Below are 28,000 nucleotides of genomic sequence, written 5' to 3' on the forward strand. Positions count from 1 at the left end.
TCAGCAGTTTTTTGAATCAGCTTGTATACTGAGGCAAAATTGTTGTATATTTTTCATTAAACTACAATAACAACTAACCTAAACCTGGAAATATTCAAGTTTAGCCATCTTAAAAGACGCACTGCAAAACCAGAATGTTTCTGATTCAAATGTTAATTCTTGTTTTAGTTGTTATTTAGTGTTAGATTGAAAGTTTTGGGTTTAGTTGTGCATCTTCAGTCTAAATTAAAATTTTTTCATATAACAGACTTTTGTCTATAATGGACTAAGTTATATCAAGGTTTTACTGTAGTTTTATTAAGGTTGTGTATGTACATTTTATTATTACTTTTCTACAATTTAACTGAAACAAAAATTAATTATAAATGAGCCATTGTACCATCTAAAAAACATAAATTAGGTTCATCATTAACAGCAGCATCAAAATCTTTTTTCATAATAGTTTTTCGTTTGCTATCCATATGTTTATGAACGCTTTTAGTTAAATATTGAATAAATAACTCCTAAAAACAGAAAGATAATGACTTGACAGATATGATTATAACAAAACTCAAACTGTAGCTTTTGTGACTAAAAAAGCAGCCTCTTTATTAACAACTTGAACATCGGGATCGATTTTCATAATCCTTTTTACTTTCCACAAAGGTAACCTTAATAATTTTCGTTCTTGATTTGCGTGAGATTCCTTATTTTTCGAAGATTTTTGCGTTTCCTCGGTAAATTCATTTTCTAATGGAACGTTTTCTTCTAAAACTCTTATTTCTTCGTTATTTTCTTCGAATTCTTCCATTTCGCTTATTATTTACCGCCTTAACCTAAAAGAAAACATAACCTATAATTTATTTGGTGAAAAATAAATTTTTAGGTTGGTAACTAAACCCGCGAAATTTAAAATTTTGCTTTATCAAAAAAGAAAACGCAATAATGAATAGTTTTTAATGACTTAAAAAGTGATAAGATTAATAAAAGAGTTAATTAAAACGTGGTGTAATATTTCGAGGTAATAAAGTAGTAATAAACAAATCCTGGGGTAATTAACCCATTAAAATTAACGATCAATAAGACACGCATGCTTTGATGAGAATTTCTTTAATTTTCTGGCCAAATTCAAATTTGCATTTAAAATTGTGTGAATAAGTGATAAATGATAAAAGTGAAAAAAGATAAGGACAATACGCTTTTGTGTAATGTAACGTTTGAACGGGAGTATGAGTAGGTCCCCTTATAGATATGTTATTCTATCTAGTTGTGTTAAATTTTCTTGCGGCGAGGACCGAACGCGATGTCAGCGCCTCTACTGTCGAAAATGATTGGTAAACGAATATAATTCCCTCATTGACCGAACACAATGCCGTACTTCGTGAGTCCCAAATAATCAACACAACATCAATCCCTTCAAGTCAAAAAAAAACTTCACCGTGTGTGTTTACGCGTGCTTTAATCATTTCCGTCTAATACACATTTCAAGAAAGAATATCCGCGAGTGAAATTTCGTTTGTGTTCGGTTTAGTTTGACAACACAAAGTGGCGTTTCTAGAAGATCAACTTCGTTTGTGTTTTGTTTCCGTACGTTTCGCAACTGTTCTAACCTAACAAATTCCGATGGTTTTAAAACTTTTAGGTACTTCGTTTTGAAAAAAATTCACCCAAACCGATTCTAATGTAAATAAACTGTATGTAATCATTCTCGGTATTGTTTACATAGCCGGTTCGGGTAGCGGCAAATTTAAAAATAATGTAACTTTAACGTGAATAAACGTTGTGCCGTCTCGACTTTTTTTGTTGTCTCTTGGAGAATGGATCCTGTGTTTCAACGGCTCGGAGATGTTACAATTCAACGTTTGGATAAAACGAAAGACTCCAAGGTGGGACTCCAAAGTGGTGGTGATCTTGTGGATGACGAAAGTAAAGATGAAATCCATTCGGATATAAACCTCGAGGACAGTCAAGGAATAAAAAGAAACTTTGATAACCTAGCAGGCCCTTCCAACAAACGTACCAAATTTGAATTTAAGAAAACCGGAGATGAATCTAGTAATCTTAGCTACAGCGATCCAGAATTGAGTGATTACGATTCCGAGAGCGAAATTGAATCAGATGAGGATATTGGAATTAAATCTCATATTAGAGAACCTGCCGAGATTAGTTCAGAATTGGAAACAAGCACTGATTTCTTAGATAAGTTGGTCGACGAACCCTATCCCAATGAGGAAAGTGAAGAGATTAAAAATCCAAGCGAAATTAAATGTGAAGTTGATGACTACGAGTATGATATTAAGGAGAAATTAAAAGAAATGGGGGAGATTAGTTTTGAAACTGTTAAAAAAGGCGACAAACCTAAGAAAAGTGAGGAAACATCTGTTAATGAAGTTAGTGTTACACCTGCTAAAAAAAGTGGTGAGTTAATTCACTTTTATTTAAAAGTACAATTCCATGACAAGCGCCACTTTGGTATAATCAAAAAATTATTTACAATTATGAGGATTCATCAAAAATGAAACTCAAGAGACACTAATAAGTGTCATAAAAGAATGAGCTTTACATTTCATACTTTTTTATGTTAATATTCCACGCTGCTAAAAGGTTCTTATAAAAAATTCAAAAAGATTGTGAATTTCATCACCTTAGAAGGCGCTATTGAAGCTTAAGGTATGCTTGGAAATAAGGTGATAACCAGTAGTAAATACATACAAATTTTCAAATTGTATGGTTTACTTATAGCTGAAATATAAAATAAAATGTAAATTTTTGGCTCAACTTTGATCATTCATAACTCAAAAACAAAAGAGTTGCGACTCTATGTTTATGTGTGTTATTTTGGCAAGTACTATAGTTCGTTTTTTTTCTATAATACTTGTCAATGTAAATTTTTTAGGGTTTCTGTTGGTATTATCTAGGATCCTTATAAAATTTATGTTATTTTCCTGATTTTTAGTAACATTTTCAGTAACTGAATAATTGAGGTTAAAATACTAATAAATTTTTAGATAAATACGATTTTAACGAAGTACATATTTATTGTAAAAACGTGCTAAAAAGTAATTAAATAGAACAAAACACCTTTTCTAGGACATATCTATTTCAAAACATGATAAAACAAAACTCCCTGTTAATTTTGCCAACTTTACAACAATTTGACAGGTATTATAGAAAAAAAATGAAGTTTACGTCCTAGTAAAGTTTCCCAATTAAAATCTGAACCACCCTGTAAAGGGTTTGTCACGACGAGCTGAGTCTACAGTGTGTCCCCGGATTGTGTCCCCGTAAGGTATAATTGACGATACATTTTTGAATTCAAATTCCATCTTTTGCAATTAAAGTCTGGATGTCATAAAACGAAATATAACCAAGTTTTACGTCAAATATCCTCAGAGTACCAAAGTTAACGCAAGAAGTTTGTTAACCGTTGCAGGTAAAGTGGTCTTTCTGAGCAATGTACAACAAAAGTTGATTAAGATAAAATGTTTGTTATGTTAAATCATAGCGATATGCCGAATTTTATTAATTTAGCATATAAAAGAAAAAATGAGCTGTCTTGAAAACTTTTTTCTAATATTCCGTTTTACAAAAAAACAAAAGATCTGAGTTTTACGTCACAACATAAAATATTTATAGCGCAGTGCTATGGATTGGGGAACATTAGTTACAATGCAGTCTTAAGGCAATTTGAGGAAAAATTTGGATTTTTAGTAGATAAAAAAACAATAAAGAGAGTTGTTAAAAAAATTTCGGAAACGGGTAATGTGGAAAATAAAAGGAAGGAAAAAAAGTTTTTAGATGAACATAATGCTGGGTCGATTGTTGCAGTAACGAACGCAATGGATTACGGTAAGGTGTCGTATTATAAACCAAAATTTAACCACACTATGGATTTAGGTGATGAAGCAAAACGTTTAGATTATTGTTTGTGGCTTGGGTACAAAATTTTGAGACATAACTTTTTTAAAAAACATAATATTTTCGGACGAAGCATCGTTCACCACTAATGGAGTGGTTACATCACAAAATTGTCGATTCTGGTCAAAGACTAATCCACATTATCGCATAGCTTGTAAACGCCAGTATTCCCAGAAGGATACAACAAGGATAAAAGGTAATTTGAATCAACACCGATATTTGGAAATACTAGAAAATTGTTTATTTAATTATTTTCACGGCGTGGATTTAGAAAAACGCAATAAATTATATTTTTAACAAGATGGTTGCGGCCCACATTCGACCATTTTAATTAGAAATTTGTTAAATACGTTATTTGGAAAAAAAATGGCTTGGTAGATATGGCCCGCAACCATGGCCGCCAAGAAGTCCGGATTTATCTATTATGGATTTTTATTTTTGGGGTTATGTAAAACAAAAAGTGTACACTGAAAATTTTAATAACAGTTTAGACCGTTTAAAACAAAAAATTGAAACCGTTATTAGAGACATTCCTTTGGACCATATTAGAAAAAGTTATAAACAATGTCGGAAAAGGGCTGAATTATGTGTTAGTGTTGGTGGTGGTATCATTGAATAAGCTTTTATGTTAATTTAGTTTAGATCGAAAATGTTTTGTTAATCTTATGATTTAAAAATCTGCAGTTTGCTTTTATATCCTAAATTAATAAAATTCGGTATATCGCTATAACTTAACATAACAAACATTTTATCTTAATCAACTTTTGTTGTACATTGCTCAGACAGACCACTTTACCTGCAACGGTTAACAAACTTCTTGCGTTAACTTTGGTACTTTGAGGACATTTGACGTAAAACTTGGTTACATTTCGTTTTATGACATCCAGACTTTAATTGCAAAAGATGGAATTAAAATTCAAAAATTTATCGTCAATTATACCTTACGGGGACACAATCCGGGGACACACTGTATATGTATGTGGTAAACTACGGGCACTATTTTTCAGAAAATTTGCATATAGCGTTTATTCGAGGTGCTCGTTTTAGCTAAAATATTTTCAGTTTTCTCCAACTTCCGGTTATACCGGAAATGGACCCCAACTTCGTTATTTTAAATGGAATGTACCAATATTTATTGAATTTTCGAGATCCCCGCTAAATTTTAATATAATTTGATATAAATCATCATATGTCTAGAGTACAATATTTTTGAATTATTTCTGCTTTTTCGAAAATTTTGGCAGATGCAACTCTTCACAATAAAAATAATTTTTCAAAATAACATTCGAGTACGGCAAGTAAATGTTCTCAGGGTGTTCACAGAGAGGACCCATAGCTTACAACAGCCTTGAAAAGTTTTTTAAAAAAGTATACAGGCTGGTCAGAAATTTGCGCCGAATTTCCCTATCTCAAAAAGTCTAAAACCTCATTTTTTTAAATGGCAACCCCAATTTTAATTACTTTTTAAAAAACTTTTCAAGGGTTATGTAAGCTATGAGTCCTCTCTGTGCAAACACTGAGAATATTTGGCCGGACTCGAGTGTAATTTCTAAAAATTATTTTTATTGTGAAGGATTGCATCTGCCAAAATTTTCGGAAAAACAGAAATAATTCAAAAATGGTGCAAAAATTCAATACAAATTAGTACCTTCCATTTAAAATAAATGTTATATGCAAATTTTCAGAAAAATAGTGCCAGTAGTTTTCCATATACATGTAGATTCAGCTCGTCGTGACAGATCCTGTATATGTACCAAAGAGTAGCCTGCGGTTTGCGGTTGTGGTTTGTAGTCCGCCGCCTGTCACGAAATTGTACCTTTATGATTTTAATTAGTTTTTGCTGTATTAATCCATATAGAAATTCAATTAAAAAAAATTTTCGTAGTCATTCAAGAAACCTTACAACTTAATTAATGGATGTTGAAAATGAAGTTAAGAATTAAGAAATTAACTCCCACAGTTATGTGACCTTGACTTGGTTGTCATGCTATATTCCAATCGATCAGCTATCATTTACATTCACTTTTACCAATTTCCTGATAGGAGAGCATTGTCATAGCTCCAGAGGTTTTAATCGCTGTTATTCTAAGAGCTGGATTTTTCTAAAAGTATTCCTTTTGTAGAATACATATATTAATCTATATGGTAAAAACCCAGAATGAAGCTGTTATAACACCACATTCTGAAGCACATAACAATAAGCGAGGAAGAACAGGGGTTTTGAAAAAACGCGGTCTTCGTAGTTAACTAATTAGGGGGAAAAGCAATAGAATATAACAAACCAGTATACTTATCCCTCCAGTACACGCGTCTGAAGGCGCACGACTAAACCCGAAACTTTCTAGTAGCAACTTAGCACTGTATAAGAACTAAAACCAAAACTAACACTAGACCTAGAACTAGAAACATTCTGATTTAGGCCCACTTTTACCACCTCTTGATAAATTTATCCTATAGATAAATTGGCGCTCTTAGCCAATGAGAGCGCTTAAAACCGCTGTAACCATGGCAATTATCCCTTAGATAGTTTATCAGGAGGATGATAAAAGTGGACCTTAGTCGTCCGTCTCTCAAGAAGAAGAATCATTTGGCGAAAATTTACCAATCTTTTCAGCTTCATTGTATCGTTGAGGAAGTGGAGACGACCGATCTTGCAGCGTCGAAGCTTTAGCTTTCTTCCGACGATGTTCCAAGTGCTACCGATACTTACCGATACCGTCGTTATGCATAATGCCTTTCGGTATGCGGCTTTTTTTGCCTATCGACTACCTTAAGGTACGTTTATGTTGGAGCTGCGATAAATGATAAGAGCAGCGCAAAATACATTCACAAGTGCAGAAAGATTGTTCTGCAGAAACTCCAAGTAACGGTGACTTGTTAACGTATCGTGGTATAAATAAGGTCCTACCAAAGTTTCATTGATTATCCCACACCAAACATTGACCCTATAAATCGTTTGATTCTTTGTTTGTGCAGTCCACCTAGGATTGTCCTGAGACCAATATCCATTATTTTGTTTGCATACTATTGCATTATTATGGAAACGACTTTCGTCGCTCCATAGAATGTTATTCAGAATGTTGTCTCTTTCAGCCAAAACTGAAAATTCCGTTAAGAATTGAAGCCTACGGATATCTTCGCCTGGTCGTAAATGTTGCACAAAATTGCACTTAGATGGTAAAAATGTATTGGTTTTTAAAATCACGTGTATTCTTCCATCGCATGATCTACCCACAAAACATAGGACTGGATACAGTTCTATACACCCGGAGTAATCTCTGATCCTAGGGTAGAAAGTTCTACCAGTTTTATCAGAGGCTCATTTGTTAAAGCAGCGTTTGTACCATTAGAATTTGAGGTTGACTTTAGTATGAAAGATTATGTAGATTATAGTATAGGGCCTATAGGCCTATATGGCTATATTATGGATTAAAGAACGCAGATTGCTTAGTAGCTTTTACGCCTTTTTCTGGAACTACTTTCCCAAATTCTCTAAATCGGCTGTCAGGATCTTCTCTAATTATTCCAACGATCTATATCTTACTGCAAAAGCCCAGACTTCGGTGTAGCTGTGCTTTTTGATCTTGTATCTGGCATGTCTGCGATATATAGATTTAAGAGGAGCAGTGCGAGTACCAACTCTTGTGGTAGGCTGGTCTTGAGTTACGTTATCAAGCATGTTTCTATGGTTAAAACTCAATATTCATAAAATTTGTTTTCAGTTTTAGTTCCATAGACTGAGGTAAGAAATTATCTTATTGATATTAGTTGGAAATGGCTGATCCAGTTTTTCTGATCAAGTTTGATCAAACTTAACGTTATGCTGATTAACTGGTGTGAAGTTATCCATAAATCCCAGCAATAAACTTAAAACATTAATAATTCCGTAACCAATACGATTTGGGTAACTAAATTTCACACACAGGTCACTCTTACCCTCAAGAACAGCTAACCACCCCCATTTGGTAAAAAAAAAATTTTTCAACCCTCACCCCCGAAAAAGGGATGTTTTCGCCCTGATGGGCACCTTCGAATTAAACGAAATTCTACCACATAATAGAACACACTTCTAAGTATTTTTATCAATTTTCAAAACACCGTAAGCCCTAACGGTTTTCGAGAAAAAAAATCAGTATTATAAACCGCGGATGGGACTTTAGGGGTGAATTTGACCCCGTTGGGCACCTCCAAAATTGACGAAATTTTAGGATGATTTAGAGGATGCCTTTAGCGATTGAAATCAACCATCCAAACACCGTAATGTATTACGGTTTCCGAGAAAAAAAATGTGTTATTAGACACTATAGGTATACAGCGCGGCGCGGACTTTGGGGGTGAATTTGACCCCGTTGGGCACCTCCAAAATTGACGAAATTTTAGGATGATTTAGAGGATGCCTTTAGCGATTGAAATCAACCATCCAAACACCGTAATGTATTACGGTTTCCGAGAAAAAAAATCTGTTATTAGACACTATAGGTATACAGCGCGGCGCGGACTTTGGGGGTGAATTTGACCCCGTTGGGCACCTCCAAAATTGACGAAATTTTAGGATGATTTAGAGGATGCCTTTAGCGATTGAAATCAACCATCCAAACACCGTAATGTATTACGGTTTCGGAGAAAAAAAATGTGTTATTAGACACTATAGGTATACAGCGCGGCGCGGACTTTGGGGGTGAATTTGACCCCGTTGGGCACCTCCAAAATTGACGAAATTTTAGGATGATTTAGAGGATGCCTTTAGCGATTGAAATCAACCATCCAAACACCGTAATGTATTACGGTTTCGGAGAAAAAAAATGTGTTATTAGACACTATAGGTATACAGCGCGGCGCGGACTTTGGGGGTGAATTTGACCCCGTTGGGCACCTCCAAAATTGACGAAATTTTAGGATGATTTAGAGGATGCCTTTAGCGATTGAAATCAACCATCCAAACACCGTAATGTATTACGGTTTCCGAGAAAAAAAATGTGTTATTAGACACTATAGGTATACAGCGCGGCGCGGACTTTGGGGGTGAATTTGACCCCGTTGGGCACCTCCAAAATTGACGAAATTTTAGGATGATTTAGAGGATGCCTTTAGCGATTGAAATCAACCATCCAATCACCGTAATGTATTACGGTTTCCGAGATTGTCTGAAATTTTAGGATGATTTGGAGAGTGGATTTTTGATAGAAAAAAAAACTTTTGATAAAGAATGAAATTTATTATATTAATGGTCTGTTTTACTTATAATTAAATTGTGTAATGGATTGAGAATATTATTATAATTAGTTGCTACCGCGTTCCAAACCGCTTCCAATCCTTGTTCATTTAAGTGAATGCCATCCCTGTGTAGAAATTTGTATTAAACACATAAGAAAAGAAAAATTTTCACGTTGTGTTACCCTTCCATCATGTTTCTGTTAACAATTGCTTCAATGTCGGTACAATTGATTTGCTTTTCAGCACAAAACCGTCGAATGTAATGATTGATTTCCTATAAAGGCATAGAGAGTATTTATTTATAGCATGACATAGAAATTATAATATCTTACGTTCACAGACTCGAAGTTTTTGCAGGGAGGAATTGTGCAAATTTGTATTCCTTTAGGATTTAAGGAAAGAAGGAAGCGGAAGAGGTGAGAATATTGGGACTTTAGTTGGGATGGTGATGTTTTGTGGAGTATATCGTTAGTTCCTATCATTATAACGATATGTCGTTCAACAATATCTCCACAAAACCAAGGGGAACATGTTTTTGGAATACACTTTGCGCGCCGCAAAAGTTTTAGTATTGTTTGACCGCCTACTGCTAAGTCGAGGAAATATTTTCCGTTGCTTGTCCGTTTTGATTGTCGTCCTAAAAATATATACCATTAGTAGGAATTAACTTCATATCTGTTAAAACAAATACTTACTTTGTATAGTACGTAGCATTCGGCAAAAATTACTATCGCCCAAAAACAGTAATTTCGTCGGCATCTTCGCTGGTCACTGGTTTTAACAAGAGATAAGCAGAACAACTGATCTCTGCAATAGCTGAGGAACCTTTATATATTATTAAGTTCTTACCTGTGTTACAGTAATATCGATGGCTATGATTGGTCAAAGCCGGTGTAAGTGTACTTACAATGCACTAACTCGTAAGCCACGTACCTGCTTAAGTGACCTTTTTACTGAAAAGAAGTTAAAAAGGAATTCCCTGTACATTTATTAACATCAAAAATAAGTTTCTGAATATCACTATTTCTTTATTAACTTCGCGCTTCTAAATGAAGACGTCGTTACCTCGCCAAATATTAATATATATATATTATATATTTAATTAAATATAACTATATTTGTAATTTATAATTTATATTATATATAAATATAATAACTTATTTATACACAATATATTATATACACAAAAATATTAACGAAAATATCGAAGCAGATTGATTCTAAAAAGAACCGATAAAATATCCATAAAGCGCGAACTACAGCAAAATATATCAACTAGTGATCTCCGTCCCCAATAGAATAGTTTAAGCACATTTATAAGTTTACTCCTCACCCTTCTGGCAAAATCTAAAAAAAAACAAAGGCGCTCTAAAACAACGCCGAATAAGTCGGCAACTATTTTCCCGGAATGCACTTATAATGCAAAAAATATGGACATATTTTTTCCTTAATACCTGCGCCTTTTGTAACTGCACGTGGCGGAGTTCTTACCCTTTGTCAGTAACGACTAAAAGCACATAAAACTACAAAATGCCTTTCTTAACAAAATTTATTTTTTCCATGAAATATTAAGAGTTTCGCAGTTTTCATAATCTATTAAAATCGCTAAAGGCACCTGCTATCTGGTCTACATACGTGTACAATTTAATAACAAATTTTTTTCTCTGAAGCCGTTAAGGGTTACGGTGTCTTGACGGTCGATTTAAATCGCTAAAGGCATCCTCTAAATCATCCTAAAATTTCATCAATTTTGGAGGTGCCCAACGGGGTCAAATTCACCCCCAAAGTCCGCGCCGCGCTGTATACCGATAGTGTCTAATAACAAATTTTTTTTCTCGGAAACCGTTATACCTTACGGTGTTTGGATGGTCGTTTTAAATCGCTAAAGGCATCCTCTAAATCATCCTAAAATTTCGTCAATTTTGGAGGTGCCCAACGGGGTCAAATTCACCCCCAAAGTCGACGCCGCGCTGTATACCTATAGTCTAATAACAAATTTTTTTTCTCGGAAACCGTTATACCTTACGGTGTTTGGATGGTCGATTTAAATCGCTAAAGGCATCCTCTAAATCATCCTAAAATTTCGTCAATTTTGGAGGTGCCCAACGGGGTCAAATTCACCCCCAAAGTCCGCGCCGCGCTGTATACCTATAGTGTCTAATAACAGATTTTTTTTCTCGGAAACCGTAATACATTACGGTGTTTGGATGGTTGATTTCAATCGCTAAAGGCATCCTCTAAATCATCCTAAAATTTCATCAATTTTGGAGGTGCCCAACGGGGTCAAATTCACCCCCAAAGTCCGCGCCGCGCTGTATACCTATAGTGTCTAATAACAGATTTTTTTTCTCGGAAACCGTAATACATTACGGTGTTTGGATGGTTGATTTCAATCGCTAAAGGCATCCTCTAAATCATCCTAAAATTTCATCAATTTTGGAGGTGCCCAACGGGGTCAAATTCACCCCCAAAGTCCGCGCCGCGCTGTATACCTATAGTGTCTAATAACACATTTTTTTTCTCGGAAACCGTAATACATTACGGTGTTTGGATGGTTGATTTCAATCGCTAAAGGCATCCTCTAAATCATCCTAAAATTTCGTCAATTTTGGAGGTGCCCAACGGGGTCAAATTCACCCCCAAAGTCCGCGCCGCGCTGTATACCTATAGTGTCTAATAACAGATTTTTTTTCTCGGAAACCGTAATACATTACGGTGTTTGGATGGTTGATTTCAATCGCTAAAGGCATCCTCTAAATCATCCTAAAATTTCGTCAATTTTGGAGGTGCCCAACGGGGTCAAATTCACCCCCAAAGTCCGCGCCGCGCTGTATACCTATAGTGTCTAATAACAGATTTTTTTTCTCGGAAACCGTAATACATTACGGTGTTTGGATGGTTGATTTCAATCGCTAAAGGCATCCTCTAAATCATCCTAAAATTTCGTCAATTTTGGAGGTGCCCAACGGGGTCAAATTCACCCCCAAAGTCCGCGCCGCGCTGTATACCTATAGTGTCTAATAACAGATTTTTTTTCTCGGAAACCGTAATACATTACGGTGTTTGGGTGGTTGATTTCAATCGCTAAAGGCATCCTCTAAATCATCCTATAATTTCATCAATTTTGGAGGTGCCCAACGGGGTCAAATTCACCCCCAAAGTCCGCGCCGCGCTGTATACCTATAGTGTCTAATAACAATTTTTTTTTCTCGGAAACCGTTATACCTTACGGTGTTTGGATGGTCGATTTAAATCGCTAAAGGCATCCTCTAAATCATCCTAAAATTTCGTCAATTTTGGAGGTGCCCAACGGGGTCAAATTCACCCCCAAAGTCCGCGCCGCGCTGTATACCTATAGTGTCTAATAACAGATTTTTTTTCTCGGAAACCGTAATACATTACGGTGTTTGGATGGTTGATTTCAATCGCTAAAGGCATCCTCTAAATCATCCTAAAATTTCATCAATTTTGGAGGTGCCCAACGGGGTCAAATTCACCCCCAAAGTCCGCGCCGCGCTGTATACCTATAGTGTCTAATAACAGATTTTTTTTCTCGGAAACCGTAATACATTACGGTGTTTGGATGGTTGATTTCAATCGCTAAAGGCATCCTCTAAATCATCCTAAAATTTCATCAATTTTGGAGGTGCCCAACGGGGTCAAATTCACCCCCAAAGACCGCGCCGCGCTGTATACCTATAGTGTCTAATAACAATTTTCTTTTCTCGGAAACCGTTATACCTTACGGTGTTTGGATGGTCGATTTAAATCGCTAAAGGCATCCTCTAAATCATCCTAAAATTTCGTCAATTTTGGAGGTGCCCAACGGGGTCAAATTCACCCCCAAAGTCCGCGCCGCGCTGTATACCTATAGTGTCTAATAACAATTTTCTTTTCTCGGAAACCGTTATACCTTACGGTGTTTGGATGGTCGATTTAAATCGCTAAAGGCATCCTCTAAATCATCCTAAAATTTCGTCAATTTTGGAGGTGCCCAACGGGGTCAAATTCACCCCCAAAGTCCGCGCCGCGCTGTATACCTATAGTGTCTAATAACAGATTTTTTTTCTCGGAAACCGTAATACATTACGGTGTTTGGATGGTTGATTTCAATCGCTAAAGGCATCCTCTAAATCATCCTAAAATTTCGTCAATTTTGGAGGTGCCCAACGGGGTCAAATTCACCCCCAAAGTCCGCGCCGCGCTGTATACCTATAGTGTCTAATAACAGATTTTTTTTCTCGGAAACCGTAATACATTACGGTGTTTGGATGGTTGATTTCAATCGCTAAAGGCATCCTCTAAATCATCCTAAAATTTCATCAATTTTGGAGGTGCCCAACGGGGTCAAATTCACCCCCAAAGACCGCGCCGCGCTGTATACCTATAGTGTCTAATAACAATTTTCTTTTCTCGGAAACCGTTATACCTTACGGTGTTTGGATGGTCGATTTAAATCGCTAAAGGCATCCTCTAAATCATCCTAAAATTTCGTCAATTTTGGAGGTGCCCAACGGGGTCAAATTCACCCCCAAAGTCCGCGCCGCGCTGTATACCTATAGTGTCTAATAACAGATTTTTTTTCTCGGAAACCGTAATACATTACGGTGTTTGGATGGTTGATTTCAATCGCTAAAGGCATCCTCTAAATCATCCTAAAATTTCATCAATTTTGGAGGTGCCCAACGGGGTCAAATTCACCCCCAAAGTCCGCGCCGCGCTGTATACCTATAGTGTCTAATAACACATTTTTTTTCTCGGAAACCGTAATACATTACCGTGTTTGGATGGATGATTTCAATCGCTAAAGGCATCCTCTAAATCATCCTAAAATTTCGTCAATTTTGGAGGTGCCCAACGGGGTCAAATTCACCCCCAAAGTCCGCGCCGCGCTGTATACCTATAGTGTCTAATAACACATTTTTTTTCTCGGAAACCGTAATACATTACGGTGTTTGGATGGTTGATTTCAATCGCTAAAGGCATCCTCTAAATCATCCTAAAATTTCGTCAATTTTGGAGGTGCCCAACGGGGTCAAATTCACCCCCAAAGTCCGCGCCGCGCTGTATACCTATAGTGTCTAATAACAGATTTTTTTTCTCGGAAACCGTAATACATTACGGTGTTTGAATGGTTGATTTCAATCGCTAAAGGCATCCTCTAAATCATCCTAAAATTTCATCAATTTTGGAGGTGCCCAACGGGGTCAAATTCACCCCCAAAGTCCGCGCCGCGCTGTATACCTATAGTGTCTAATAACAATTTTTTTTTCTCGGAAACCGTTATACCTTACGGTGTTTGGATGGTCGATTTAAATCGCTAAAGGCATCCTCTAAATCATCCTAAAATTTCATCAATTTTGGAGGTGCCCAACGGGGTCAAATTCACCCCTAAAGTCCCATCCGCGGTTTATAAGAATGATTTTTTTTCTCGAAAACCGTTAGGGCTTACGGTGTTTTGAAAATTGGTAAAAATACTTAGAACTGTGTTCTATTATGTGGTAGAATTTGGTTTAATTCGAAGGTGCCCATCAGGGCGAAAACATCCCTTTTTCGGGGGTGGGGGTTGAAACAAATTTTTTTTACCAAATGGGGGTGGTAAGCTGTTCTTGAGGGTAAGAGTGACCTCTGTGTGAAATTTGGTTACCCAAATCGTATTAGTTACGGAATTATTAATGTTTTAAGTTTATTGCTGGGATTTATGGATAACTTCACACCAGTATGCTGATTAATATTGTTAGTCAAGGTCACACAGCTGCAGAAACATTACTATTAATATAATTTGTCAAATCTTCAAATTAATTATTGTACTTTTATTTTTAAAGTTACAGAAGATGATTTAAACGACCGTAATAAACTCGCTGGAAACTTACGAAGAAACATTCGCGAAGTAATGGATGAAACTAAACTCGACGAATCCACTTTGGCCGCGCAACGACAAGAAATGGAACGTTTACGACGCGTCCAAGAACAACAACGGATCCTGCGTGATTATCAGCGGCAAATTCAACAAGAACGCGTCATATCGTTGTTGCAGGGAAACGTCCCGAAAGCAGGAACTTCCGGAGCTCGCATCGGAAGTACGGTGCTGGTTAAGTTGCCCAATGGCCAAACGATGACGAAAGTAATCAAGAAACCGTTTGAGTTGGTTAAAGTACCGAAAAGCGCCGTTCCACCACATAAAAGTCCGAAAAATTTGATAGCAATTAAAAAACCATCCGGAAATTTAACGCCATCAGTTAGTATAGCGCCCGTTATGAAACGTCCACCGCAACTTGAACAAAGGTTTAGTGATAGTGACAGTGATAGTGAAGATGCGATGAGTACAAGGGTATCTTTACAAAAACCAAAACGTAAATACTTTAATTAAAAAGATTTTTTTTCAACGAGTTTAGAATAAACGCCAACTAATCAAAATTGTTTTATTAACAACAAAGTAATTTATGGCGTTTAATCTAAAATTAATTATTATAAATATTTAGGAACTATTTTATTTTTCAGCAAAAGATCCTGTAACGACAATCGATATTTCATCAGACGACGATTGTATAGTTGTTTCTGAATCAGAAAATGACCCAAATGATGACACAGATGAAGATCCTAGTAATTCTGGTTTGCATACAAACGACGAATTTAATCAACCAGACGAGCAAGGTCGTGTTGTTGTGAATGTTGGTCACGCTGAAGATGAACAAGACGTGTATGTAGCGCCACAAATCGCTAGAATTATAAAACCTCATCAAATCGGCGGAGTACGATTTTTGTTCGATAATGTAATTGAAAGTGTAAATAGATTTGAAAGTTCAACGGGATTCGGGTGTATTTTAGCGCATTCGATGGGATTAGGGAAAACGTTACAGATTGTGTGTTTTTCCGATATATTTCTTCGACACACACAATCGAGAACAATTTTATGTATAATGCCGATTAACACGTTACAAAATTGGATGGCGGAATATAATATGTGGTTACCAACTGAGGAAGCTGTTCCAAACAGTCCGTTAAATGCTCACGGAGAAGTTCGGCCTAGAAATTTTAATTTGCACGTTTTGAATGACAGTCATAAAACTTTGGCAGCACGCGCTAAAGTTATTCATGAATGGAAGGCCGGCGGAGGTGTTTTATTAATTGGTTATGAACAATATCGATTGTTGTCGTTAAGAAAACATCCAAAAAGTCGAAAGAAAGTTCCAGTTATTGAACCCGTAGACGATGATAAAAGTAAATTATTATTTGATGAGGTTCATGAAGCTTTAGTAAAACCAGGACCTGATTTGGTGATTTGCGACGAAGGTCATCGAATAAAAAATTCGCACGCTTCCATCTCTCAAGCTTTAAAACAAATGCGTACAAAAAGAAGAGTGGTTCTAACTGGTTATCCACTACAAAATAATTTAATGGAATATTGGTGTATGGTTGATTTTGTTCGACCAAACTATTTAGGTACAAAGACGGAATTTTGTAATATGTTTGAGAGACCCATTCAAAATGGACAATGTATAGATTCTACAGAGGCTGATATAAAATTAATGCGATATCGGGCGCATGTGTTGCATTCGTTACTTCTTGGTTTTGTACAAAGGCGATCTCACACCGTTTTACAAACCGCTTTACCACAAAAAGAAGAGTATGTTTTGTTGGTTAGAATGACACCATTCCAAAGAACTTTGTACGAAACATTTATGAACGAAGTTGTGCGAACGCAAACCGTTCCAAATCCATTAAAAGCATTCGCGGTTTGTTGTAAAATTTGGAACCATCCAGATGTGTTGTATTACTTTTTAAAAAAACAAGCTGGAGGAGAAACGGTGGATATTGACTTAGAGGAAGTAGCTTCGACCACAACAAATGAGACAACAGCAAAACCGAAAAAGGGATCAAAAAAAAGTACAGGAAAAGGGAAAAATGCAAAACCAGCCGCGTCGGTTACGCCTTATAATTCTTCTGATATTGGAGGCAAAAATAAAAAATCGTCTGGAAAAAACCAAAACAATAACAACAATATTAACAACAATATTTCGCAAACCCAACCCACGCCACAAACTCCAACCGAACAAAATAACTACCAAAATTATCCAGTGAAAATGGAATTTGAGTACTCAAACAGCTCTGGGTACGGTTCAAATCAAAGTTTCTCTTCAGGTTATCAATCGCAAAGTCAAAACATGGGTGAAAGTCCGAGTTATCCATATTCTAATCAAAGTACACCATCTTCACAATATCCAGCGAGTGGTACACCTCAAAGCGACTCGAATATATATCCTTATCAACCAAACACTGGTAATCAAAATTATTCTACTGAACCGTTTGCTGGGGGTCCAAACCATAACTTTGATCAAAAACCGAATTTTAATAAGGGAAATGATTACCCTCCAAACTTTAATCAACAACCAACAACACCTCAATATAATCAAAATTCCCAAAATTACAATCAACCACCAAAGAATTCTTTTCCTGAACATCAAGAGAATTACCCAGCGAACCAACAAGGAAATTTTACTCCAACTCAAAGTTCTTATCCACCAAATGAACAAAAGGGATTTAGAAACCCCGAAAATGAGTTTAATCACCAACAAAATACTGGGGGATTTCAAAATCAACATGCTACTTTTTATGATAATCAAAACCCCCAAGAATATCCTACTCTATACGAACCATGTAGATATCCAGTTGGAAGAAAACCTTCGCAGCCTGGTCCACCAAATAACGAGTCACAACAGCCCTTACAACCACATTCTGGATATGCAACATCCAATAATAATAACTTACCACCGCAAAATCACAATTTACCACCGCAAAATCATAATTTACCACCACAAAATCATAATTTACCACCACAAAATCATAATTTACCACCGCAAAATCATAATTTACCACCACAAAATCATAATTTACCTCCGCCAAATCATAATTTACCGTCGCAAAATCTCAATGTTCCTTCTAATGGTCATAATATTAATCCTCAAGGTCATAATGTTCCATCACAAACTCATAATATTCCCCCTCAAAGTCATGGTACTCCACCACATGGACATCACCAACATAATTCTTCTTATGAGGGACTTAATCCGCATTCACAAAATATGAATCATCCACATGGTGGGCATTCTCAAGGAGGAAATCATTCTCAAAGTACTGGACATCCTCAAGGAGGGAATCATTCTCAAAATATTGCGCATCCCCAAAGTGGGACACATCCACAAAATGCAGTGCATTCTCAAGCTGGTGTACACCCACATACTTTACAAAGTGGACATCCTCAAAATTCAGGACATTCTCAACCTAACTCTCATCCTCCTCCACCGTTACCACATCCTCAACCACACAATCCTTCAACTCCATATCCTCAACATCATTCAGATAATCCTGATCATCATCAAACTGGAACAAATCCTGGGTACCCGCCTCAACATAATCAACCAACCACCCCGTATCATCCTTCAAGTGTTGATGGATACCCTCAAGGTGTTGGACAAAATCCTGCCCCTGGAGTGCATCCTCTAAATGTAGGACATCAGCAAGCAATCCAAAATGTTCAGAACGTTCCAAATTCTCAACATTTCGGAAATTACCCGCCTCCTCAAAGTAATCAACCACAAAGTCACCAACATCATGGACATCAAACACCTCAAAATGCAAGGGAGCCACCTCAAAATATTAGAGATCAGACTCAAAATGTTGGTGGGCACCCCCAAAATCAACCTCAAAGTGTACCAGAAGTTACTACAAACCCTGGATATGGAATGCCACCGAATAATGGCCACCAAATTCAAGCTCCGCCTGGACATAATAATGTATCTGGTTATCCTCAAAACGCGAATTATCAAGTGCAGAGCTCTGTGCCTCCTCAAAATGTAAATCATCCAACTCAAATTGTACCACCTCAAAATTTAAATCAGCCGCCTCCAAATATTCCTCCAACTTCAAATGCACCCCAAAGTATTCAAAACTATCCTCCTCAACCAGCACAAACATATCCGCCAAATGTACCACCCCATTATAATTCTTCTAGACCGAATCAAGAGAATCCAACTTATCCATTGCCCCAAGATCAACAATCACCTTATCCAAATAGAGAAGCACCACAAAATCAACCCTATCAACAAAATAACACTCCTGGTTATCAACATCCACCTCCAAATACTTATCAAAGTGGTAGTGGTCAAGGAGAATATACAACTAACCAATATAATGAAAATCAATATCACGGAAATTCGACGCAAAATTATACAAGTGAGAGCCCACCAAAAGGTTTTCAACCAAATTCTACGAATTCTTACCAAAACCCACAACAAAATCCCGAGTATTCATCACAACCTTACCAAAATCAACAACCGCCATATCAAAATTATCAACAGAATCAGTATCCTAATTATCCAAATGGAGGAAACAATTCTGGTGGTAAAGATAATACATTTCCTCAAAATTATAAACAAGAAGTTCCTCAATCGCCATATAAACAAGAAGTAGGTCAGCCCCCATCAAATTATCCCAATCAAAACCAACAATTTCAACCACCTGGTAACTTTGATAACTATCAAAATCAACAACAACCTTATTGGAATCAAGAATATAAACCGAACGAAAATTATAACAAACCAAATGAAAGCTATAACTTTAAGCCGCCGTTTAATCAAAATTATCCAAATCAACAATGGAAAAAGGAAGAAAAGTCGCCGTCTTCAAACATTTGTCCGAGTCCTGTTAAAAGTGAACCCGGTGATATTAAACCAAAAATAAACATAATAAGTGATATAAAATTAAGCGGAAATTCGGCGTACGACATGAATAAAAAGATTAATATTTTAAGCGATATTAAATTGGAGCCGAAAACGGAAAACGATGAAATCAAAGAGGAAGTTAAATCGGAAAAGGGGATCGACATCAAACAAGAACCCAGTGACGATGATATTAAAATTGTCGAAGCTACACCTGCAATTAAAACGGCGACTAAAGAAGATACTGGTATTCCATACGATTGGGCTATCGAATTGTTAAAAGATTATGTTCCTGGTATTATTGAAAATTCCGCTAAATTAGAAATACTTTTTTGTATTATCAAAGAAAGTATTGCACTCGGTGATCGATTATTGGTTTTTAGTCAATCTTTAATTACTTTAGACTTGATTGAACAGTTTTTACAGATGAATGTTGTTCCAGGAGATACATTAAATTGGGCCAAAAATGTTAATTATTATCGTAAGTATTTTTGAATGAAAGTCTGTGGAGTAGTGTTGGATATAAGGTTCTGTATTGGGTAAGACGATGTTGGTAAGGCGTGAGACGAAGGATTGTGGCGAAAAATATAATTTTTCAGGATATTAGATGAAAATGGGGAATACTGGGTTAGATTTTAGGGTAGATTTGTACTGTTATAACCAATACTATTACCTAAAAGACTTGGTTAGAATTATTGATAAACAAAATTGTTCTTTATTTTGAAGGTTTGGATGGTTCAACAAGTGCATTGGAACGAGAAAAACTAATCAATGAATTCAATTCGAATCCAAAAATTTATCTATTTTTAGTATCAACCAGAGCTGGTTCTTTAGGTATAAATTTAATTGGTGCTAATCGCGTCGTTGTCTTGGACGCATCTTGGAATCCTTGCCATGATACGCAAGCGGTTTGTAGAGTCTATCGTTATGGACAAAGGAAACCGTGTTTTGTGTATCGTCTGGTGGTCGATAATTGTCTTGAAAAGAAAATTTACGACCGCCAGATCAACAAGCAAGGTAATATAACTTGCTTCAATCCCCATCATTACACAAAGAATCTAAAAATTCAATTTTATTTAGGAATGTCCGATCGCGTTGTTGACGAATGCAATCCAGACGCTCATTTAACTATTAAAGATGTTAGCACACTTTGTTGGGACGATAAAACAGAAGAAGGCGAAGAAAAGGATTGGTCACATTGTAAAGATAATTATATTGATGTTGTTTTACAAAAAGTTCTCGTTCAACACGGGAAAAGATTGAACAAAGAACCGTTTCAACATGAATCTTTATTGGTTGATCGTAAAGATAAGCAACTTTCCCAACAAGAAAAAAGGTTGGCGAAAAAAGGATATGAAAGAGAAAAACAAGCGGCTAGACAACCCTCTTATAACGTTGGCGGAGTCTCGCGAGGACATCGACCTGTTGCTTCTGTTAGGCCAATGCAACAAGGTGGAGAGCGTCCAACTAGATGGATTCCAGCTGAGCACTGGCAAAGGCAAGGGATGACAGCACAAGAAATGACATTACCTTTAGACGTTGTTATTCCAACAAATCAACCCGACAAAGGAAACATTGTTCTTAAAGCTGGACAAAAAGTTTTAGTTTTGAAATCACCTAAAGGGGTTTATATGCAACTCGAAAGTGGAAAAATTGTCGCCATTAAAACAGCAATTAAAGTAAATTAATAAAATTAATACATTATTTCAAATTTTAAAACTATAACATTTTTAGGTTCGTGGAAAAGTTGATGAAGACCAAGCGAAAGCAAAAGCGATGATAAAAAATAACACCGCAATCTCAGTATTACCTCAAAAACGTATCGTAAAGCCTTTCGCGCCCAACTTAACTAAATTAAGTGTAAAAAGTATAAAACAAAACGTCCCCAATTTAGTTTCAAAAATGCAAACGGTTACTAAACGCGTTCAAACGGCAAAAACTAAACCATATAACATTGGTCAAGAAATAACCAGGACTAGTACGCAGGCAAAAAGTGAAACGGAATCGCATCCAAGTAGTAGTGACGAAGAGCGAACTCTTCATGGCAATGAGAAAAGACACTTTAATTTTTCTAAAGATAATATACTTAACCTTGATAATAAGAAGAGCGCTCATAACTCGAGGAATAGTTCGTTAGAACGACGAGAAATGAGTACTGATGAAGATACTATTTCACCTATTGTTACTACTGCTATTAAACCGAAAAATGTCAGAGGTAAATCAAAAAGGGAGGCTAGTACTGCTTTGGAAAGATTGGATCAATGTGCTAGTACTATTATGGCTAAAAATAAACAAACGTTTCAGGTAAGATTTTTTTAAAATTTTGTAAAGAAAAATTTATGTAGATTGTAATGGTGATCATTTAAAAGTTTTAATAGGCGATAAATACATAAACTTTTCATAGGCATGTTCATGATGGTTAATATCTTATGTTGTATTGAGACATCAACATAATCACAACTTATTATCTATGCATTTTGCTGTCTAACCTATACACTACAACCTTCTTCTTAAAAAAAATAAGTAATATAATCTGAAGCTTAACCGTTTCAGGACCGAGCTTGATTCGGTACCTCAAGGACCGGCACCGACGACGATGCGTGTTCGTTCGGTTCTGGTCCTGTGGTACTAACTGAATCAGCAATAGTATATGATTAGAAAACATGTATTAAAACAAAAAACATATCGCAGTTCAATAATATATCTCTTCATCTAGTAGCAATGATAACACAAGGAGATCTATCACGAATATTTGCAAGCCACGACGGTCTACTACAAGGAGATAGGCTGTTATGTCTGCCCACTCCTTGTAACATTACCCTAGGAAAGGTAGTCAACGTGGATCTTGATTCGCCGACGACATACATATTATAGAGAGAACAAAAAACGAGGTGAAGGAAGATTTTACAAGGTTGAAAACGAAATTGGAGAAGATGGTTTTGTATACTTGGGATCCCTGATGAATAATAAAAATTCGGTTAGCGAGGAAGTAAAGAAGTGGATAATCCATGCCAACAAATGTTTCCACAGGCTTAAAAAACATCTTCACATCTAAATCTTCAAACTACCAAGAAAAAAAAACAAATTAGTCCTATACAAGATCTTAACACTACCAGTACTTATTGGTCGGAAAAATGAATCTTATTTATTTGTTTATTTATTTAATGTATACAGTTGAGCACGGAACCAAGACGAACCCAAGGCGATGAAAGATAACAACAGAATAAAATATATCTATCAAAATATATAGAATTTACTTACATAAACTAATTATTATAATCAGCTTTACACGCCGCAATTATCAAACGTTTAAACGCGCGGAGCGAGTCGCAAAAGACATCAACCCCTGCGCTAATAATATCAATATGGAAGAGTTCTGAAAGATATTCGTAAGTGAAGTAGGCGTGTAAAATAAATAATCGAGCCGAAGACACCGGGGAGGAACACGAAAATTAACGACCTCAAGAAGGCTAGGAGAATCAATACTACCATTAATGATTTTATGGAATGTTAAAGCATCACCACATAAACGACGCTGACGGAGCGATAAGAAGTTGAAGGAGGCACAGGCAGATACTTAATCAATATAAGCGATGTTGCTTTTAAAACATAAATACATAGGAATTTTTTTTGAATCCTTTCATTTCTGGATATATATGTTTGATATAGATAGGGGATTCCAAACGGAGCTGCAGAAGCTTAAAACGCTATGCACATACGCAAAATACAATGTTCTTATAGCATAAATATTTGTAAAATTTTGCGTGACTCTTATAACGAAGCCAAGCATGCGCCAAGCCTTAGCAACAGCTCCATCAACGTGGCCCTCAAACCTTAGTTTGACATCAAATGTGACGTCTAAACCCCTGATCTGAGTCACTCTAGGTATGGTATCATCACCTAGGCATTAATAGTATCTGATCGTGCCTGCCTTCCTTGTAAAAGAAATAACATTACATTTTTCAGGGTTCAGTGTCAAGAAATTTGAGTTGGAATAAATACGTAGCCCATCAATGTCGCGCTGTAGCCTCGAACAATCCAAAGGTGAAGAAACTCGTGTAAAAGTTTTAAATCATCAGCATACATCAAGCAATGAGAGTGTTTAATTATTGAAAAAATATCATTGATATAAATATTAAATAGAAGAACTCATAAGTGACTCCCTTGTGGTACACAGGAGGCAACAATCATGCTGTCGGAAAAATGACCATTGATATTCACCTTTAGAATACTTCCCCGTGTATAGGAGACAAACCAATGCACAAGATGTTCGTCAATATCAAACACACGAAGTTTTGAAAGAAGCAGAGCATGATCGACTCGATCGAAAACCTTACTAAAATCAGTATAAATGGAGTCAACCTGAAAGGAATCATCCATAGAGTTTAAAATATAATGGGTGCATACCAGTAAGTTGCTCTCGACCTAGCGACCTGCATCTTAAAGCAGAAAGGCCAAGAGGCACAAAGCAGATTCGAGAGGAAAGTGCTTATTTCTATATGACCTCGCTTTAAAATCCGCCATCTTATCGCGAGGAATCACAGACGCGATAAACGCACAATGAATGAGAGAGACAACACAATAACCAGAAGTAATACTGGGGGTATTCGGCCAAATCTGACGCCATATTGTTGCGAATAAGCAAGGTATTGCTGCTATTGGTGGTAAATTAAGTTGTCTCTCTCATTCATTGCGGGTTCATCGCGCATATGGATCCTCACGATAAGATGGCGGATTTTAAATCAAGGTCATAAAACGAGATGTCGCCAACATCAAACGAATCGACGTCAGTGTCCTTTCTGCTTATTCTGTGGAGACAACTTCATTTACCACCAATAGCAGCAATACCATGCTTCCTCGCAAAAATATGGCGTCAGATTTGGCGCCAGTTTCACTTCTGGTTATTCTGTGATATGGAGGAGGACCTAAGAACGTTGGCCAGGGATGGTAGACGACAGGCGCGTGATGGACAAGTTTGGAAGAAACTGTTAAGGAAGGCTAAGATTCACAAAGAGCTATAAACCTGACCATGATGATGTAGATAAGCCTTGTATTAGCTCATTTCAAGTGTAATGTCAAAAAAAGTATTTGTGATTAATTTGTTCTAAAATTTCTAAAGGATCTCCTTGCGACACATTGATCTTACATCCTGAATTTGGGCTGGCAATGCTGAGAGAGAAACTGTGTACCTATAAAAGTATGTGAACGCAATCGTATGCTTTCACTCCAATATTGCGTGTAGATACGGGTTTGGCCTAAAGGTCCTTAAAGGGTTTGATATCATCTTTGCTATCTTGATCTGTATTTATTAATTTATTTTCAATTTTTTCTTAAAATATACATATTCTCTAGTCATTAGATTGTACTCTATGTATTCTTGTGTTTATGTGTGTTTATTTGTTCCTTATTTCCTTTAAGTAATATTTTTGGTAATAATTAATTGAACGTTGTTGATATTTTTGTTTAAGTCTCTAGATAAAGTATCTACAATATAATCTGGTGTATATTTCATGGTTGTAATTTCAGCATTACTGATCTTATTCACTTAGAAACTTCTTAGAACTTACTCTACTTAGAAAATACTGCCTAAACTTAAACTATTCACATGCTAAAACTATTGCTAACAACTACTTTTCTATCTGCATATATCGTTGCCATTGGTTTGCCTCCTTGAATGATTTCTGCTCCTAAGCCTGTTCGACATGAATAAATTGTTAATGTTATATATTCTTGTTGTTCTATTTATAATGGTAAGAATCTCGCTCAAACTCCCCTGTGACATTGGGCACGTTCAGCCGGTGTCAACTGTCAACTTGCTATATTAGCAGTCGCGGCTGAACGATACGCTAAGTAAGGATTAAGTTAGGATTAACATTTTTTGTTTCTCGCCTTTAATTTTGAAACTGACCAAACTGTATAAAAATGAATATTGTTAATGCAGAAACGCATCATCCACTATCTCTTGTAATAGCACAATATTTTCAAAAATATTATTGTTGGGCATAGTTTTAGGTTATGCAGAACCGCTAATTCTTAATTGCTTGTTCAGCCGATTTCGTTCCGCTGTATTAAAGCTCATACAACTAGCTGAGTGATTTAATTCAACTGTTGACACCTGCTGAACGTATCCATTGATAAAACTAGACAATAAGTTTCTTGAGATGAAAAAGTCAATTACATCCAGGTTGTGGAGTAACTTTGAAATAATTTGAACTCTATTACTGTTGGGTCATTATTAGTTTTAACTTTGGCCAATGAAACCAGATATTCGTCTTTTTCTATCTTTTTTGTCTTCGTAATGTGAAATGCTCTTTTAACTTGTACCGCACTTCCTCCCGTTTCTCTGAGACATACATAAATTTTATGGTTTATTAATAGCATGTAGTGTATGTTATAGCAACCCCATTGGCATTCCAAGTCATGACACAAAGTCTATTGACCATATGTTTTCTTGCTTAGACCTTTTCTATTTGCGGAGTCTATCTTATCAAGTCTAATAATAATATTGTCTTCATTAACTTTTCTTGTTTGTTTGGCTTTTCTAAGATCAACCGTAGTGTTTGATAAATATCTTATATTTTGACTACCCTTTCCTTCGCATAGTTCTCGTGGTACCGTTTTCGACTTAGAAGTTGGTTTTATTTTTGCTATGTACGCATAGGATTGAGAACTTGTGACCTTCTGCGCATTTCTGTTGTGATCTCCTGGATCTTATTGTATTTTGACGCTCTGGGCAGGGAAAATTATTTTGATTTTTCTTATTTCGACTTCTTCTTCGTAGCCTTTATAGCTGGCAGGATGCTTTTTCCAAGAATTGTAACATTTTGTTGTCATCTCTCGCACATTTCACGGTGAGATGATCTCCAGCGCATTTCAGGAGTTTCAGTTTTCAACTTTTATAAGTCTGCTTCTTTAAGCAGAGAATCAAAATTTTTTTATTTTGGGTGTCAAATTTTTTACTGAAATATAACGCCATACTGAAACTTATTTGAGAATATGAAAATCGGTTATGGGCCATCACCAGCGAATCAAACATCTTACAGATGCCGCGATTTCAATCTAAAGTTCTCCATTAAATATGTAACCTTACCTGGTTCATATACAATCGCATTTTATATCACTTTATACGCTTGCTGTAAAAGTGATCTTCCATATTAATACATAAATACAAAAAATTGCTTAATAATTATATTATTTGTGTATTATTTTTTAGGAGTCTTTAGATACGATAACAAGTACATACACGGAAGACGATAAACATCCAGAACCTTCACATTCCGCAACGAACCAATCGACACAAAGCATATCATCATCCTCTGAACCGGAAGTAATCCCCGTAGACGATGTTACATACCCGGAAAATGAACCGACATCGACATCAACTGGTGAAACAACCTCGAAATCCGACATTCCAACTCCTGATTATGGCTATAATTATTACGGTTATGCCCATGGAGGTCATGTCCCATACCCTCCACCACCTCAAGGTTATCCTGGATATCCACCCCAGCCATATGAAATGATGGGTTACCAACAACCGCAGTACAATTACGCGATGTACCCACCTCAAGGTTATCCCCCACCTCCCCAGGGTTATCCACAAGGTCCTTATGAATATCAACCTCCCCCACCACATCCTCAAGGACCACCTCCGCCGGTTTATGCTGGTTATCCGCCATATCCACCACAACAGTATCCTCCGCCACCACCTCAAGGTATGTATGTGGGAGCTCCACCACCTGGAGGTCCGCCACCGCCTCCACCGGGTCCGGGGTATGAATATGGGTATGTTGCCCCTCATGCAGGGTCTGCACCACCACCAGCAGCACCATATTATACGGGGCATTGAAAAGTTAATTGAAAATAAGTGGGGAGTTGAATAGTGCAATCCTTTATGAAGAAACAAACACAATAGACAAAGATGATTTTTTATTAGTTTGTGTTATTGATTATTATATTATTTTTTCATCGTAATGAAAAATATCTATGTGTGATCTTTTAATTTGAAGATGATTATAAGAAAAATGAAAAAAAATCCAATTGCATGCTAAAAAATCGCTATTAAAAAAAAATAAGTAGCGTTTCAGTGTGTATTATCTTCTCACAGGCGAAAAAAATATTTAATGACGACTTAGTATTAGAAAGTCTCTCTTTCTCTCACTCTCTATTCC

At 36.4% G+C, this 28,000-nt stretch overlaps 3 protein-coding genes across 4 annotated transcripts; 1 reads left to right on the forward strand and 2 right to left on the reverse strand.

Annotated features, from left to right (window-relative positions):
* Window positions 1–277: 277 nt before the first annotated feature.
* Window positions 278–842, reverse strand: LOC111415175 (DNA polymerase epsilon subunit 4). Its single transcript, XM_023046723.2, has 2 exons — window positions 557–842; window positions 278–503 (listed from the first exon to the last, which is right to left on the reverse strand). The coding sequence occupies exons 1-2, from the start codon at window positions 788–790 to the stop codon at window positions 360–362; spliced, it is 378 nt and encodes a 125-aa protein (XP_022902491.1). The 5' UTR covers window positions 791–842; the 3' UTR covers window positions 278–359.
* A 472-nt stretch (window positions 843–1,314) lies between these two features.
* Window positions 1,315–28,000, forward strand: LOC111415174 (uncharacterized). 2 transcript variants are annotated; one of them, XM_023046721.2, is made up of 7 exons: window positions 1,315–2,397; window positions 14,937–15,464; window positions 15,613–20,310; window positions 20,556–20,846; window positions 20,910–21,508; window positions 21,564–22,133; window positions 27,043–28,000. In XM_023046721.2, the coding sequence occupies exons 1-7, from the start codon at window positions 1,797–1,799 to the stop codon at window positions 27,676–27,678; spliced, it is 7,923 nt and encodes a 2,640-aa protein (XP_022902489.2). In that variant the 5' UTR covers window positions 1,315–1,796; the 3' UTR covers window positions 27,679–28,000. The 2 variants fall into 2 exon arrangements, with proteins under 2 accessions (XP_022902489.2, XP_022902490.2); XM_023046722.2 differs by having other exon boundaries at window positions 14,943–15,464.
* On the reverse strand, window positions 9,092–10,865 carry LOC139429048 (uncharacterized). Its single transcript, XM_071194448.1, has 4 exons — window positions 9,807–10,865; window positions 9,444–9,748; window positions 9,294–9,385; window positions 9,092–9,236 (listed from the first exon to the last, which is right to left on the reverse strand). Exons 1-4 carry the CDS (start codon window positions 9,868–9,870, stop codon window positions 9,119–9,121), a joined length of 579 nt encoding a protein of 192 aa, XP_071050549.1. The 5' UTR covers window positions 9,871–10,865; the 3' UTR covers window positions 9,092–9,118.

This window comes from Onthophagus taurus, chromosome 2, assembly GCF_036711975.1.
Source record: "Onthophagus taurus isolate NC chromosome 2, IU_Otau_3.0, whole genome shotgun sequence".
Taxonomy (NCBI): domain Eukaryota; kingdom Metazoa; phylum Arthropoda; class Insecta; order Coleoptera; family Scarabaeidae; genus Onthophagus; species Onthophagus taurus.

Excerpts from the sequence above, each read along its gene's own strand:
- LOC111415174 (XM_023046721.2), top strand. The coding sequence starts at position 1,797 with ATGGATCCTGTGTTTCAACGGCTCGGAGATGTTACAATTCAACGTTTG. Across the intron at positions 2,398-14,936 it reads TACACCTGCTAAAAAAAGTG|TTACAGAAGATGATTTAAAC; the intron begins GTGAGTTAATTC and ends TTATTTTTAAAG. Across the intron at positions 15,465-15,612 it reads ATCTTTACAAAAACCAAAAC|CAAAAGATCCTGTAACGACA; the intron begins GTAAATACTTTA and ends TTTATTTTTCAG.
- LOC111415175 (XM_023046723.2), bottom strand. The coding sequence starts at position 790 with ATGGAAGAATTCGAAGAAAATAACGAAGAAATAAGAGTTTTAGAAGAA. Across the intron at positions 504-556 it reads TTTTAGTCACAAAAGCTACA|GAGTTATTTATTCAATATTT; the intron begins GTTTGAGTTTTG and ends TTCTGTTTTTAG.
- LOC139429048 (XM_071194448.1), bottom strand. The coding sequence starts at position 9,870 with ATGCCGACGAAATTACTGTTTTTGGGCGATAGTAATTTTTGCCGAATG. Across the intron at positions 9,749-9,806 it reads AATGCTACGTACTATACAAA|GACGACAATCAAAACGGACA; the intron begins GTAAGTATTTGT and ends ATATATTTTTAG. Across the intron at positions 9,386-9,443 it reads AAAACTTCGAGTCTGTGAAC|GAAATCAATCATTACATTCG; the intron begins GTAAGATATTAT and ends ATGCCTTTATAG.